This window comes from Corvus cornix, chromosome 4A (genome assembly GCF_000738735.6).
Source record: "Corvus cornix cornix isolate S_Up_H32 chromosome 4A, ASM73873v5, whole genome shotgun sequence".
NCBI classification, from domain to species: domain Eukaryota; kingdom Metazoa; phylum Chordata; class Aves; order Passeriformes; family Corvidae; genus Corvus; species Corvus cornix.
Genome location: NC_047058.1, coordinates 12,248,501 through 12,265,304, shown reverse-complemented (window position 1 = coordinate 12,265,304; position 16,804 = coordinate 12,248,501). Strand labels below are relative to the sequence as shown.

The following is a 16,804-nucleotide window of genomic DNA, read 5'->3' as shown; positions in this document are numbered from 1 at the left end:
CACAGCCACCATTGGACTTCCTGAGGAAGAGCAGACTGTTTTACTACAGGATCACAGCTTCAGAAGACTGCAGCCACCATTTCTACCAGACTGCTACCACCACCCTGCTTAACAGGGTGTCAGGTTGTACCTTGACTCTGTCAGTTTGACAGTGTTTTCTTTTACCTTTTTTTTTCCCCTTTTCTTTAATTTCCATTAAATTGTTATTCTGACTTAGTGCCTCTCACTGGTTTGTTTTCAAACTAGCACAGCATGTTCCTCTCTGGCAGCAGCTTATCACTGCTTTAAACTGTGGTGTCATGTGCCTGAAATGGCTTTTTTTTGCAGAGAAAAAAAACCAGTACTAGATGATGGATAGGGGATACACATGTTCTGTGTTCAAGAGCTTTCTATCAGCAAGTAGAAAAAAAATGAGAACATAATATATAGGACAAACTCCATACCTAGAATGGTAAAGATATTTTTTCAAATAGAAATTAATTCTAATCTAATTTCTGGTCTTGAAAATGTAATCACATCATAATTAGAACAATATAGACAACACAGTAAATTCTAAAGTAATTTGTTACATATTCAAAAAAGGAAAAATGTTGAGCTTCTGCAAACTATTTGAATAAATGGTGGTGGAAGAGAAAGCAAATTTTGACAGGGACTTCCTTCCAAGAATTTTCCAAATTACCTGAAAAACAGAGTCCCAGAAACTGTATCCTAATGCTGCATAAGGAACAGAATCAAAACAGCCTAATAAAACACACAAGGGATGGGAGAAGGGAATGTAAGGCATTCTGCACAAAACAGAGACAGAGCAGTGCCAAGGGAAATAAGGATTTCTCAAGCAGCACCTTCCAGCATGCACCAGATTTCAGAGCCCCATGCTGTTAGTAGCCACACTGATTAATCAGTACAGAGATGAAGAGTGAAAATAGAGGCATTTCAAATCCATCCACTCCAGTAATCATTGTGCATTTGTCAACATTGGTATTTTGCAGAATAAATCGGCGGTCATGTGAAATCAAACTCTGGCCAGCACCAGAGGAGATGTTACAGGAAGACAAAAGAACATGCACTGGATGAAACATTCAAACCCACACTACTACAAACCTCCCTCACCCCAAAACCAGGCCTGTATTGCCCTTCTGTTTCAGTTTATCCTCCAGTGCAGCTCAGGACTCCACAGTCAGCACACCGAGCCAGGCACAGGACCCACTGCTACCCCAGGGAACCCCTGTGTGCCCTGTCCCAACCCCTTCTGTCCCTAGCTCCCAACACTGGGCACATTCCAGCCTTGCTGGTGCCCTGACCACATGTTCCTTGCCCCACTCAGGAAGAACAGATTTAAACATGACCCACACTATGCATGTGAGCACAACTCGAGCTCCATGGGTCTACTTACTCAAGTGCTTGCCTACCTTCAAGTTCAGCACTTTGCTGAATCTCAGCTCACAGTTCATAAAGATCTGAGTATGACCAACCAATCCATGACCCATGGTCTTAGAGCTGGCCATGATTTGTCAGCATGCATTGCAAACAATGCCAAGCCCAGTGCTGGCACACACATTCAAATAGTGTAGCTCACAAACATGCAACGCAAACATTCTACAGGCATGGCAGGAACTGGATGGGTTTGGAAGGGCTTTGGTACAAAGCATGCTCAAGACCACAGAAAGTGTTCTTACTGTGGTGACTGCCACATATTTGCAACATCAAGAGTTGGTGCACAGCAAGCCCATTCACTGAATGAAAGGGAAAAGGAATTTCCCTGAACAAACTTCATGAATAGAATGATGTGCATGCATGCACATGTACCCTTCTGTGCAGAGATGGAACAAGTTCATATCTTCATCAATCAGTCGTTTTAAACAAAGGCAACCAAACTCCCTTCAGAGACATATACCTAATTAACACAGTCTATCTGTCTAGTTGGACCTTCAGCATCTTGTGTACCTGCTTGTATATGCCAGAAATAACCTATGGGTACCATTCATGCAGGTTTTACCTGGGGGCCCAACAGGACCTGGAGGTCCTGGAGATCCAGGAGGTCCTTGACCACCAATGCCAGGGATGCCTGGTGGGCCTGGAAGTCCTGGTGGTCCACTTGGTCCAGGGTCACCTAAAAGAACACTCTTGTTTAGTTAAATACTGAACTCAGTTCAGAGACACTTGCTTTCAGAGCAGAGTGCCTGCACATTGTACTTGAAATCTCATTCTTGCATGCAAACAAACATTGATCTGACAGAAGAAAAAACCCACACTCCAGAGGCTATTTCTGAAAGCCAGGGATTTGTCCTCACTCATTGTGGACTGCATGAAGTTTGTGTTTCTAGGCTACACGCACATATGTAGCTACACCCACATCAAATTCAAAAGATGCTCTCCTGCAAAGCAGGCATGCTGGGCAGGTCAGTACAGAGCATGGTCAAGAGCAAGGGTAAATGAATTGCTAACTCTGAGCATGTGGAAGCACAGTGCATCTAAATGACAATTATTCTATTGATAAAGTTTTACCCCCATATAAACATTATTTGCCTTTAGAACACAGACCTTCAGATACTGACCCACAGACTGGGATTTACTCCTTTGCCTGCCTTTTGAGAACACAATATTCCATTTACACAGGTGTGTCTGCTTTGGAAAAATTGATCCTGAAGTAATTGCTCTAAATTCAGCACTGCTTGTATTTAACTGCCATATGCCTCCCAGCACAGCTACATTTTTAAAAGTTCAGAAGGGAACAAAACAGGGGAGAGTTCTCAATACCTTTGGGCCCTGGAGTTCCATCAAAGCCTGCCCGGCCTGGGAGACCAGGGCTTCCTGGGAAGCCAGGATCACCTTTAGGTCCTTGAACTCCTTTTATGCCTGGGGGTCCTGGGGGCCCGGGTGGTCCTGGAACGCCAAATCCACGATCTCCCTATAACAAAAAAAAAAAAAAATTAAAAGGGGATTTTACTAAGTTTAGCCTCGCCTAAAAATGTTAAAAGTAACAAATTAAAAATGCCCACCATCTTAAAGTTCAATTTCTATTTTACTACACTCACTCAAAATGTCAAGGAGAATATTTTACTTCCCCACCATCAAAAGCTAAGAACAAGAGGTGAAATCCTGCTCACCATCTTCCCAGTGACACAGAAAAACCTCTAAGAAAGGGAAGTTTTATAGTAAACACAAGCACAGACCTTCTGTCCTGGGAAACCAGGTGGTCCAGGAGGTCCATCCAGACCAGGGCGACCTGGAGTTCCTGGAGCTCCAGGTGGGCCTGGAGTCCCTGGAAAACCTACACACAACATAAAGATTAGGGCAGCAGAAAAGACACCAGAAAGCATTAGAACAACTCCTCCAGACATGCCTAAGGCCCATGAAAAGTAGTTCTGTGCTAGCTTAAGCATACTTGAGGGGTACCCATTCAGCTGAGAGAACTTCTGAGCAGTCAATCTTTGCCACAAAGGGTCTCTGGGACTCTGAGAGGGAGCACTCCCCATGCCATGAGCTTTTACAAAAATCACAAGCAGTTCACATCAGAAACATTAACATCTTGAGGCTTGGAGATCTTTTATTGATTCAAGCTCATTTCCCGAAGTTTTACCCACTTTTGTGTCGCTGGTTTACTGAAGAATGTAAACTACTGAGAAGGAGCAGGACAGTGAATAGAGTAATAAGAGCTCCTCAGTTTTTTCTTCTGATATTTCTGAAACTGTTTTAAAGATGTATAGATTTAAGACAAACATTTTTTAAAGGATTCTAGAGACAGAAATCAACTCACTAGTAAAAAGTGAAGAGACACCACCCCTTATGTCTCCTCTTCCAGCCAGTACAACACAGTAACATGGCAGTAAACATACCCTTTGGGCCTGGTGGACCTGGAAGTCCAATGCCAGGAATACCTGGCTCTCCCTTTGCACCTGGGATGCCGGGTAAACCACGCTGACCTGGCTGACCAGGATCTCCTATAAAAAGGAGAACATCAAATAGTTACCAGAATCAGAATAAAAAGCTCTTGGAATTCCCTGGGTATCTAGCTGCTGCCTTACCTGGAAGACCTGGATCACCATTTCTTCCTGGAGGACCAGGGGGACCAGGAACTCCTGGTTCTGTAATAGTCTGGCCAGGGTCACCTTTTGGACCTAAAACCAAAAAGTAGAAATATGAATCACTCGGTAGGAGTTGCTTTTCTGTTTTTCTTTCAGCAGAAAAAGTTGCCAGTCCCATCCCCAGCTTACAGAGAACTCAGACACCAGCAACACTTTATTCAACAGGTTCTCCAGTCCCAAGCCCCACACAGCACTGAGAGGCTCAGAAGCCCTGTTCAATGTTCAGACAGTTTTTCTGAACTGTTATTTTTTAATAGCTTCATCCTAGGTACCCTCATGTGAATAGGATTTTCCATAGCTGACACCAGCACAACTTGATTAGGATCTGTGTAGTTGACAAGAAAGTAACAAAAGCTAACTTGTTCAAAGCAACCCCTTTTTTCCCAAACCTGTTGTAGCGGCAGTATGGGCAAGCACACAATGGTAGTTACAGTGCATTTCCACTGGAGTCAGTGAGGAAGGAAAAGCTTCCCTGGAGGTCAGAGCAGAAGGTGAGGCACATGCCTAAAGTGACATGGTACAAATGCTGCTCTCCCTGTCGTTCTGCGAGGATGCTCAGTAAGGGAGCTCACAAATACCAGATTCCTCTAGGAAAAGCTTAAAAGCAGCATTGTGTTCTGAGAACTACCTGGGAGCAAAAGGGGCAAAGCTTGATTTTGCAGCATTTGCTCAATAGCACACAAAGACCAACTCACCTGGAACACCAGGAGGCCCTGGACGGCCGGATACACCTTGGATGCCCTTTTCACCAGGTGAGCCTTGTGGACCAAAACCAGGAGGTCCAGGAAGCCCTTTTTCTCCAGGAAGACCTGGTATTCCTGGATCACCTGGAATACCCATTTCTCCTTTGAATGCAACACTGCCCTGAAAATAGAAAGAGCAGGATGGGAAAGATCATGTATTTACTATCAAAAAAATAAACTGTTTCATTGCTTCTGCTTTGAAAGTCTGGCAGTTTCCATCCTGCCAGCTCTCATTAGCTGCCTACATCTTGCTAACATGGTAGAGAGCAGACCCAAACCTGGCTACTTTAGTTCCTCCCAGTACATAGGTGAAATGTAGACAATAGCAGAAAGAACCCTCTGACACTGCCCAAGAGAAGCCTCAGCTTATTTCTAGAACACTGACAGACTCAGGAGGTACCTCAGTGTATCATCACTAGATTGGCATCTACTGAAGAGAAATCCTGCCTTATCACATACAGAGAAAGTGTATTTGCCAGTTCTCTTATCTGCACTATGTCAAATGCATGCAGGACTTCCCAAAACATCCATCCAGTCAAAGACAGCCTAAAATGGAACTCACAGGTTCCCCCTTAGGGCCAGGCAAACCTGGCAGTCCATCTCGTCCAGGAGTGCCATCTATGCCAGGGAGACCTGGAGGTCCTGGGAAGCCAGGGTCTCCTTTGTCACCTTTCATTCTTGGAGAAGTCAGGACATCCCCTGGGTCTCCTTTAGGACCAGGTCTGCCAGGAGCACCTGGGGTGCCTGGGAAGCCCTGAGGGGTAAAAAAAAAAAAAGGAAAGAAAAAAGGTATTTTAGTTTTTCTTTCACTCCCTCTCTGAGTTTGGAACAATATAAGAATCATGCATTCAAGGTAGTTATGGACAAAAAATACATATTAGATGAAAAAACTAAAGCTATTGTTTACAGATCTACCAATCATGCAAGACAAATGAGATACTCTTTTCCCACCAGAACATAACACCACCACTTACTGGTGGCCCTACAAGGCCAGTTAATCCAGGAAGCCCCTTTTCACCTTTTGGTCCAGGAAAACCAGGAGAACCTGAGTAGTGCAGAAAAACATAAAAGAAGAAAAACATAAATCTGGAGAGGCTACAATATCGAGCATGCTGTTTCATTGATAACTCAGTTGTTTTGAAGCCATACAAAGTTTACTCTGGGTTTTTTTTTTTGAGAGCTTCATTTTATTTGAGCAGAAAAAAATTTGCAACTCTAAGTTGAACCAGTAGTGTCAAAAAACATCATGCTTTTAAAAAGCTCCTCCATTATTCCAGGAATAGCAGTAGTAGAAGTTAATTTTTCTCTCTTAGTTAAATCTACAGCAGACCCTAAAGCTTCAATATGCAGAATGCTTGCAAGGCTGTCTTTGAACAGAGAATTATTTTTCAAAGACTAGATTTTCAAAGAATGAGTGTTTGTTTTACACATGCCCAGCTTTTTTCTTTCCCACTGTGCAAAATACAACATGTACCAACTCTGCACTGGAGCTGACAACTGCACATTTGAACTTGTACACAATACACAGATATATTGTTACCATTGTACACAGTACCCCGACAGAAAAGTGACTTTATGGAATATATTAAGCAAACCAGTGAAGACTCCAGCCCTACCTGGACTACCCGGAGGTCCCGGTGGTCCTCTCTCCCCAGGAGGCCCAGTTACCCCAGTTCCTATGCAGTTGAAGCACGTGTCTCCTCGATCACCTAAAAAGATTTGCATTCAAAAGGCACACTTGAGCATCAGGTTTTAGAAAATATTAATAGAATTCAGCACAACAGCAACTGTTTTCTTGCTATTGATCTACAATACCAGGTCCAAAGTGACTACTTCAAGTAACTATTGCTTAAATATTAGAAGCGTCCCCCCTGCAAGTTAAACTGAAGCTTTTTGGTGGCTAGGAGTCAGACAACCAATATCAGATATGATTAGAATGTATTTATGACAGTGCAAAATAATTAAAACAAAAAAAAATGCTTTCAATAATAGAAAATAAAACCATGGACCTTTTTTTCCTCAGCAAAGTGTCCTCTTTTAAAGTAGGTACTTGACACTTCTAACTACAACTCTAAACCACAGATATCAAAATCCCAAACTTAATTAAACTCCCAGAGTGCAGAAAAAAACCTGGGAATGTTTCATTGATTTGACAATAGCCTAAATGTATTTCTTTAAAAAAAAAGATTGGTTTCAAGAAGCTTAGGAATTTCCTTCACATACAGACTTATCTGACATTCATCAGTGTGATATTTGAGCACTTTATTTAGGTTAATGAATTAATCCTTACAATCTCCATGAGGAAAAACATTTCTCTTTGAAGTGAATGCAAAATTAAGTGAGATGCCTAAAGTCATTTATGATGTCCATGGTTGAGCTAGGAAAAGATTCTCACTTACCCATATCAGCATCCTCATTGCGAGGTTGTCTTTTTGGAAACAAGGATATATATTAAATATAACTTTCTTTTGCTTAGCAAACAAACAAACTCACTGCAGATTGACCAACTCAAATTAGGAGTCTTGTATTTATAATTTCAATGCTGCTTTTGATAAAAAATGTCAAATTTATTAATGAACTGTAAAACATTTTCACAGACTTGGCCAGTGCTGTTACAAAGCACCCAGTTTCTATCTGTCTGGGAAATACTCATAAACCTCAAGTTCCATTTTACTTTATTCAAGATCCATGCTAGGCATTGGTTGTATCCTCAATCACTCAGACTCCTGTGCTTTAATATTACATGAAGGAGTATCCTACACCCAAAGAAAACAGCTTTTTTACTCAGAGACATAAAATATCTGCACTCAACCCTACTGGGAAGGGACACTGTTAATCCTTATTTAATGCAGGCTTTACATTTTTTAACAAGCTTCAAAAAAAAAGGAGAAAAATAGAAAATATAGCCATGACACTGTACCTTTTTGGCCTCGCTCCCCCGTAAAACCTTGTTGTCCTGGAATTCCTGGAGGACCTGGTGGCCCCTGCTCACATAACCCTTCCCCTAAGCAAAATCAGGAGAGGTTTAATGAGCTATTTGTGTTAGACTGACAGCAGCACCAAATACATGTATTCAGTGCAAAAATATATTTGTGTGGATATTCTAATACACTCGCATAATCACAGACCAAACGTTTTGGCAATTCAGACAGGACTGCTGGTGAAAACCCACACATGTAATTCAATCTCAAAAGGAAACAGTGATATTACACAACAATCATCAACTCTTCACAACCCCAACCATCTCCCACTGCTTCCCACAGCCTACACACTTCCATCTCCACATTACATTCTGATATTCAGCCTCATATCATAAAAACATGCCTATGAATCATCATCAGGGCAAGGGCACTTCAGATGCCAATGCCATCTAGACACTAAATTCCTCCCTGAACCATGTTAGCCCCTGTCCACTAGAACTCTCCATTCTTACATTCCATCTGCCATTCCCTACACTTCCCTTACACCAAAAAAGGAGCTAAGAGCTTTCATCCAAAGCGTCCACTCCCAAGATAACTTCATGTGGTCTACACACCAGAATACTTATGAAACTGGAATTCTGTGAAAAATTACACCTTTGACTCTCCTGCTATCACAACTCTTAGATGGAAACAGTCTTTCCAAGCATTTATTAGATCATATCATGAAAGCTGAATTTACTCAAGCCAGTGTCCAAGTGGTTACCTCCTGCTTTATGCCCAAATTTTAATATAACTGTCATTAGTTGAATTAAATAGGATGTAACATAAAATGGAAATACACTTAATTTTGTACATCCCCGCCAAATGTGCTAGACCCTGGAGAAATATCATTATTGTGTGAGTTAGCACAAAGGTCCCTCAGGTCTGAAAAGATTCTTGTCTTCTGGTCTAGCTGAATCTCACACAAGTTCACAGCAGGGCTCACTTGAAGTAGGAAAGAGGCATGATAAAGCCAGACTGCAACTCACACCACTGAATTCCCAAATTCTGTAACTGTCCTTAAGCCTTAAGTTCTCCTACAGATGTCTTGATTTGCAATGGGAGCAACTTGGAGAATGTATACAAACAGAATCGCATGGACTTCAGCTGCTGATAAACTACATCTTTGGAGGTGGAATTAAAAAAACCCAAACAAACAAACCACAGAAACCCAAACTGAAATAAATGTCAAAGCTGTTTAGTCTCTTCTACTTGCTGCCTATGTGATCATCACTTACCAGGAGCAACAGATGGTGCAGGTGGTCCTGGGGGACCTGGTGGTCCTGGAGGTCCTCGTGGTCCCTCAACTCCCGGTTGCCCAGGTATAGAAACCCCAGGTAAACCTGGATCTCCCTTCTGTCCTCTCTCACCAGGTAAGCCAGGTGGGCCAGGAGGTCCAACAGTAGTGATCCCTAAGATGGGAAGGACTTAGTTCCTTGCTAGCTTAAAGGTTTACATCACATTTTACATTTTTAGAGATGTTTGTTTGAAAAATTGACTCAATACTCAACAACTAAGTTTATGATGGAAAAAAAAAAACCCCACAGCACTAATGAAAGGAAGTATTGATGAGACAAAAGAACATATACAAGCTGTAACATTAGAATGATAATGTTCCTCTATGTGCATATATAAGGCACATACAGGTGTCACAGTTCACTCCCACTGTAGACTCAGATCAGCTCCCACCAGACTTGTCGTACACAAAACTTTCTCTGTGCAATGCAAAGGATAATGTATCTTATAGGTATGTGATATGAGATAAATTGCCCCCAGGGGCATTAAGAGAGTATCTGATTAGAATCCTCAGTTCACCACAGCAAGGGCAATGAATGTTCATAATTCCTCTCATTATCCCCAGAAGTTCAAGACCTCCCTTCAAGCTCAAAGGTGGCTCTAAATATTCTGCCTTCTGTTAGAAGGAGTGTGTAAAGACTGTGAAGCCAGTCAGACATTTGAGCATACGACTTAATTTAAAACTTGCACTCCTACCTGGAGATCCTGGCAAGCCAGGTGGGCCTGGCCTACCAGAGAATCCACGCTCCCCTTTGGCTCCTGGAAGTCCTGGCAATCCTTTGCTACCTTTTGGTCCCACTGTTGCATCAATGCCTGGTCTTGGAACAACCTGTAAATGTTTCATGCTCATGTGAAACTACTTGCCAAGAAAAGAGTCATTGGAACCATAAAGACATGTGAGGGAGGAGAAGTTCAACATACTTTGAACCTTATGCCAATGACAGGATGCTTTCCCCACTCCACTGAATTACCAGGGAAAATTCCAGTAAAGAGCACTCCCCAATAGGAAGCTGTTTTCCTGCCAAGCCAACACAGTTACAACAGGCTTCAGTGAGGCTGACTCAGTCTTGCTAGTCTGAGGTTATAGTCTAGCCTGTGTTTGTGACCTAGCAAATCCCAGAGCACAGAACTGATCTTGAAAGAAGGAAACCATTGTTTCTGTCAGTGTATATATAAAAATTTTACTGGTGCTGTTGGTGTTGTACCTGGAGATAGGACACTCAGTCGGCCAAGATCTACAATGAAACAACACCATAAACCAAATGCAGAAAAAAATAAAGGATCAGCAACTTACAATTCCAGGAGGACCAGGGGGACCCATGTCACCTTTTTCACCCTAACAATGAAATTAAGAGCATTTTTGATACTATGCAGCAGTACATAAACAAGTTATTGCAAATATTCCTCAACACTGTAATAGCAGAGGCAAAGCAATTACTACTCAGGCAGAACTGAACTCAGTAATGGCAAATTTTCAATCTATTACAGCAATAATGACAAAAATCCTGGCATACCTTTTCACCATCTCTTCCTGGAGCACCACTTATTCCAGGCCCACCAGGTAAACCCTTCAAGAAAAGGGAGATATAATCACACTCTCATCTTTTCCATATCAGAAGAAAAGCTTATAAAGAGCTTGCTTAGACTAAAAATGTATGAATTACTCACATCCCTACCAGGTTGACCAGGTTCTCCATCTTTGCCAGGCTTTCCCTTCAAAGACAAATATGCATTGAAATAAAATGCTTCAGTGGTAAAGAATTCTTATGGAAATTATGTTACTTGTTTCCCATATTTCAATAGGCCCAACTGTATCTAGAATGCAGTCCTTGGGACAAACACATCAAAGACATCAACCATAACCAATAGAATTACCTAAACTGAAGTTATCATTTTGAAAACCTGAGCACAAAACCATGACAAGTCTCAGAGAAATGCTGGGTGAATACAGCACAAGATGATCTCCAGTTAACTACTGCTGATTCATTATGTTTACTACTCCTATTTTTACATTAGAGAAATCCTTTATTTGGAAAACAGATCCTAACTCCCTAAATACTAGAACACTCTATTTAATTAGGAAATCAGTATGACTAGTGAAACTAAATAAAACTTCATGTTTGAATTTTAACTTTCCTTTAAATCAACAAAATTTTCTCCTTAGTATCAATGAAAATACAAGATGAAGTTCTGCTCAAAGAAGTCACTTCTAAAAAACGTATTATTGCCGAACAGATTTGTCGTTGCTGCAATGAAAGCAGGGCAAGCTCCACTTTGTTCCACTTTGACCATTCACTGGGCAGACAAATGGCACTTTATTGTCAGAGTTACAGAAGCTGTGTCTGGGGGTGCCTGCTGGAACAGAACTAGAGCAGGTGATTGAGCTTCACCTAGTGAATCTTCCTCAGTGCCAAGATCAGCTCTCAGTCACTGAGAAGTTGATAATAAGACCTCACAGATTTAGTGAATCAGAGTATAATGTGATTTGTGAAGTTTGTATTTACTAGTGATGAGTTCTAACTCTCAAAACTGAGGTTTTAAGATTTCCTGTGAACATGCAGAGCTATCTGTTTGAATACATACACTGACATTTTAAAAGAGTATATCTGAAATGGCTTTGAGCTGCACAGAATCCTATGGAGCACTAAAATGCAACTTTAAAGTAACTTAATAGCTAAACTGCACTTCCAAGTATGCAACATGCCCAGATTCAGAGTAATAAAACCAAACAAAAATATTAGTAAACAAACTTTTGGCAAAAGGCATCTGACATATCCCTTCAGGACTTTTCTCCTTTTAGATCTTTGCAAATTTATGTGGTTCCCATTTACTTTTGTAGAGAGAAGCAACAATTCAAAACCCACTCAAAATATAATGAGACTTTTGGCTTGGTAAATCTGCTTGTTATGTTCTTTAAAAGAGACAAATCAAAGCCCTTCTATAAATCTCAGCAACTAAGAAGGATTTTATCTTGAGTACCAAACATTTGTTTCCACTGTATTTATTTCCTATGGAAATTGGAAAACCTATCACCAGCATGTTTCTAAACAGTGTTTATATATTGTCCAATTAACCTGAGCAGGACTTGTGTCTTGATTTTCAAAGGGGTCCATTTTGTTGATGAAACTATGCATTCAGAAGCTGTGGAAGTGAAGATACAGAATGTTTTGAGCTGGTTACAGCTTCTCTTTTCTTTGCTGGTCCAGCCCATGTTATTTTTATCCTATTTCTTAGCACTTCTATGATCTTTCTCAGCTTTTCTGAGCTGTGATATCCAAGTATGTTTAAATTCCAGGATTGATTTGAGTCTGGTCAGGAACAGAGACTCCTGCTATCCCTCGATAAAGCTATCCCAACTTGTGCCCTCCCCAGATAGCACATAAAGGCAGTCTCTTGGGAGGTGACAAATGGACTTTCAGTTTTAACAGTGTTCAGAGACTTGGTTCTGTGACTCACCTCAGCAAACCCACTGAGAATGAATTTACATATACCAGGTTATATACACCAATTATTATATACACCGATCTCATGCTGCTTGGCAACCCAGTACATAGCAAACTGAATGAAGACCCTCTCTAAAAGGAAACAGAAAGCTGCTGCTTCAGACAAGCAGTCCATAAACTTTGAAGGTTTTCACATGTTAACCTGATAACATAATCCAAACTATTTTCTCCTGCCCCCCAAACAAAAATTTACATGTAGATAATTCTATGAGAAATCACTGAGAGAGCCACAGCTAGAAGCACAGTCATGACCCCTTGTGCATCATCTACGAGTTTGCCAGGTTACAAGGAGAAAAAAAAGCAGTCTCTTACCCAGAGGCTGATGGCCCCAACTGAATTCAACATTTGCTTAATTGTCAACAGTAACACTGAATGGAAAGATAAGTGTTTGGTTAAACAGACTACTTACTCTTTTGCCTGGTTCTCCTTGCTCACCTTTTTCACCTTTTATGCCACCGGGAAGACCCTGGACACACAAACGTCATCTTAAACTGGGCCCACAAGCCAAAGTAGAATGAAGTTACAGTTCTGATACAGATGCAACAAAATAGAACTAAGAGTTCTACTCACAGGAGGGCCTGGTGGCCCAGGAAGTCCTGGTGGGCCTGGATCACCTGGAATACCCTGTCATGCATGAGCAAAGAAAAAGAGGATTAAAGCCTCCATCACTCCCCAGAATCTCAGTTGATTTTTTTTTTCTTAAATAGAATTTTTTTTTTTTTGCTGTCATTTACATTCCAAGTTATAAACGACCATATTTATTCTTTCTTTGTGTGGAATTTCAAGTGCATCTATAAATTTTATTTACTGCTCATCCTGTTTATTTAGATGATTCATTCCACTAAAAACACAACTGCCTCCTGAGTGCACTGCAGCAGCTGGTTTGGTGGCCTGCAGCTGCTATCCAATAATAAAGAGAAGAAAGAAAAAAACGAAGAAAGAACAAACAAACGCCAGATCCTGCTGAAATTACAGGAGCAACAGTCATTAGGTTACTGGTAATTGCTGAAATTGAGAGGCCATCAGGATCAAAGTATTTGTCAGAAAACCGTCACAGGATTATTGTGTTAAAAAGTTCTTGTTTTATTTGGTCTTGTTACACCTTTGTACAAGTTATTACATCTTTTCACCATTAACATAAAGAAAAGTTACAGGCTACTGAATCTGCCAAAAGTTTCTGTGCAGTTGCCATTATTTTCTTGAAGTCACCCCAGACTTTTACAAGCCCATCTATATGCTTGATTTTAGTCAGAGATCATAGGTGGAGGCACACACCAGAACTCTATGTGCATTTCACCAAAAAGTAACTGTAACATTGACATTTTTTACCAATTGCATACTACCAAGTATAAACTTAACTGAAAATAAAAACAAATTTGCAAACTTAGAAATCATTATAAATGTTGGTCAAAGGCAATGCACTCAGAATGTTTATAATTCTTAGTGCTTTAAAAGGATTGTAGATAGAATGCTTTCACTTTGTACACTTACATAAATTAGTGCAAGTATAATTAGTCCTTCAGGAATCCCTGATGACAGAAGCAAATTACTCTGACCCCAATAAAATCAGATGAATTTTTGCTTCAGCGACAGTGTGGTCAAAATGTCACCTTGTATTTTCTCAGAATTATAAAGACACACAATGCTGCTCTTTACTTTCTGTCCTATTACCCAGTTACAGACAAAACCAGAGACCTTTCTAGGATGACTGTGCACTGCAAGTGTACACCAGCACATAGTTCTAGTTAATGCCTTAGTGGTGCAAGGGTAACAAATGGTTTTGATCAAGATGAAGGGCAGAATTGCCCTACACCCCACTAAAATAAAATACTGGTGTGTCCTAAAGCTTTCTTCTCTGACACGTTTCCCAAGATAAGACAATGGAAAGGAAGAAACTGATCCAAATATCGATGGAGGAAACAAATAGTTTAAAGTTCAGTTACTACAGTGATGTTTGCAAAATAATCAGAGCACAAAAACGATCACTCAACACTTTTTCCTCAAAATATCTACTTCAACTCTTGTATTACTCAGGGTGGTATTTGAGAATATCACAAAACCTTCAAGGAAAATGTGACATCCAGGCACCCATGATCCTGCTGGTTTTGCTCAGACTGTCTATGGCACCCAGAATTACACAGTACTGCAGAATGTTCCCCAGTGAAAAAGAAAGAGAAAAAAATGTAATAACTTTAAAAATGCTAACTCTCCCAATGACCTTCTGGCATTCATGTGTGGGGAGGGATCCATACAAATCAAACCAGTATTTTGAGCTTACTTGTAACAGTATGACTGATATTTACTTTTGAGATGCCAGAAACAGGGAAAGCATTTTATTCAGACCACAAGGAATAAAGATCTTGGGGCATCACTAATAACAAAAAAAGAAGAAATTGAATTAAAATTTTTGAAAGACTTCTTCACAATAGATGACACAGATGGTTAATTAGTGGGAATCTGAAACCCCAGACTGCTTTGAAAATTGCAATTCTGGGTGTTCCAAGGAATGGGAGTATTTTAACCACTTTTGATGTTACTGTGAACTGCCTTTAAGAGAGTTTCTTTGGAATAGTTATTTTACTAAGGGAATCAACAACTAATGTGACTGGCATGCTTTCTATTAAATGAAAAGTACTCAGGCCTGGAATATTCAGTACTCTGAGAAAAAAAAAAAAATAGAACCTCTGCAGTAAGAAGGATGTGAGTATATATGAGCCAAACCAACCGAGGCTGCAGCTTGATCACATGCTCACTGCAGAGGAGTGTAGTGTCCCACTCACCTGATCTCCTTTCTGAAACTCAATGTCATTTGGTCTTTTCTGTTCTCCAATTTGTCCTGGTGGCCCTGGAGGTCCCTGAAGACCTTGTTCACCCTAATGTGTAGGAAGATGCAGTTTGTTACAGGAAATACAAACAAAAATGGCAAGCATAAGTATTTTGAAAGTAATAAGCAAAAATATCATTATGATCACCTACTCACTTTTTCACCTTTGGGTCCTTGGAAATTCAAACCCATATTACCCTGCAAAAAGCATAACTCATCAGCCCTTGGAAGTCATAAATAAACAGAAAGAGAAATAAAAGAGTCCACCACCACCATCAATATGAGAAAGACAATACCTTGGGTCCTGGCAGCCCTGGTGGACCAGGAGGTCCCTATTGAAAAAGGAAACCAAAAAACAAGTCACATAAAAGCACTTTACAAACCCCTGTAGAGAAAAACCCACACAACAATGTTGCAGCTTTAATTCCTGTGAATTATCTCCATGCTGACAAGGCACCTTCCTTTGAAAACTCATGCTATTTTACTTCACAAATATGTAAGAAACTAGTTCTTCCCTTAAGTGAGAGAGTAAAATGAAATTAAACAGTCAGGCATTAAACGTCCTACTCTAAATAAGCTAAATCTTACCCCATGTTTCACACAAGTGAGAAGCCTGCACAACGATTCAGCACCACTTAAAGCAAAAAGGTGTTGGGGAACAGGTTGTTTCAAAAGTATCTTATTTACACGTGCACAGTAACAGCTCCAAGGCTGAACTGAATGCATGGTTGCTGCTGTCTTCATACCAAGTGCTCACTACCATGATCTCTGCAATTCACTGACCTGCCTCTGAGAACACGAAACCAAGTAGTAACTGTCCCATTTAAGGCTTTATGAGCAACAGGTTAAAGAAACTTACCGTCAAACCTGGGGGCCCTGGGGGGCCAACTGGACCTGGTATTCCCACGGAGCCGGGTGGGCCCTGTTGAGGAAGGGGAGGAGGCCATGAGAGGCACCTTTTTATGAAAAAAAAAACCCAGTGAGAGCTGTAAGCTCAAATAACCCGAACAGCTGGCATCCCACACATGTCAAATCAATGTAGCTGACCAATAACCTACAATCTGTGCTTGTGGAAAGGCCTAAAGGGGTGTACATCATGTTAGGAGAGTTCTGCTCTTAACATCAGTGCATCTCTTTGGCTCAGATAAGGGAATGCTTTTTTGTTTGTTTTGAACTACTTTTGTGCTTTCTTTCTCTTCATGCACTGAGAGAGAACAACAAAACACTTTGTATTTGTGATTCTTCCCAGCCAGTAACAGACAATAGGAAAGCACAGATCAGAGGAGCAGAAATGCTAACAGGCTCAGTCTGGTCACAGAATAGCATGGGGCTTGCCTCTCTGTACCAGGAAATGGGAGTCTGGCTTCTGGCCAGTTCAGACTGATAGATTCAT

The 16,804-nt window shown here is 40.8% G+C and overlaps 1 protein-coding gene across 6 annotated transcripts in view; it reads right to left on the bottom strand.

Annotated features, from left to right (window-relative positions):
- Positions 1 to 16,804, bottom strand: part of COL4A5 (collagen type IV alpha 5 chain) — an 81,986-nt gene that overhangs the window by 26,950 nt on the left and 38,232 nt on the right. For all 6 annotated transcript variants that reach the window (XM_039571982.1, XM_019290836.1, XM_019290837.1 and 3 more), the window contains exons 10-30: positions 16,271 to 16,333; positions 15,708 to 15,743; positions 15,568 to 15,609; positions 15,368 to 15,460; positions 13,158 to 13,211; positions 12,997 to 13,053; positions 10,753 to 10,797; positions 10,599 to 10,652; positions 10,379 to 10,420; positions 9,781 to 9,913; positions 9,027 to 9,200; positions 7,749 to 7,832; positions 6,445 to 6,537; positions 5,803 to 5,873; positions 5,391 to 5,582; positions 4,781 to 4,949; positions 4,026 to 4,118; positions 3,837 to 3,941; positions 3,174 to 3,271; positions 2,758 to 2,908; positions 1,997 to 2,110 (exon numbers count right to left, since the gene is read on the bottom strand). In XM_039571982.1, the coding sequence (XP_039427916.1) occupies positions 1,997 to 2,110; positions 2,758 to 2,908; positions 3,174 to 3,271; positions 3,837 to 3,941; positions 4,026 to 4,118; positions 4,781 to 4,949; positions 5,391 to 5,582; positions 5,803 to 5,873; positions 6,445 to 6,537; positions 7,749 to 7,832; positions 9,027 to 9,200; positions 9,781 to 9,913; positions 10,379 to 10,420; positions 10,599 to 10,652; positions 10,753 to 10,797; positions 12,997 to 13,053; positions 13,158 to 13,211; positions 15,368 to 15,460; positions 15,568 to 15,609; positions 15,708 to 15,743; positions 16,271 to 16,333 (1,963 nt within the window). The remainder of the gene's footprint in view (positions 1 to 1,996; positions 2,111 to 2,757; positions 2,909 to 3,173; positions 3,272 to 3,836; positions 3,942 to 4,025; positions 4,119 to 4,780; positions 4,950 to 5,390; positions 5,583 to 5,802; positions 5,874 to 6,444; positions 6,538 to 7,748; positions 7,833 to 9,026; positions 9,201 to 9,780; positions 9,914 to 10,378; positions 10,421 to 10,598; positions 10,653 to 10,752; positions 10,798 to 12,996; positions 13,054 to 13,157; positions 13,212 to 15,367; positions 15,461 to 15,567; positions 15,610 to 15,707; positions 15,744 to 16,270; positions 16,334 to 16,804) is intronic.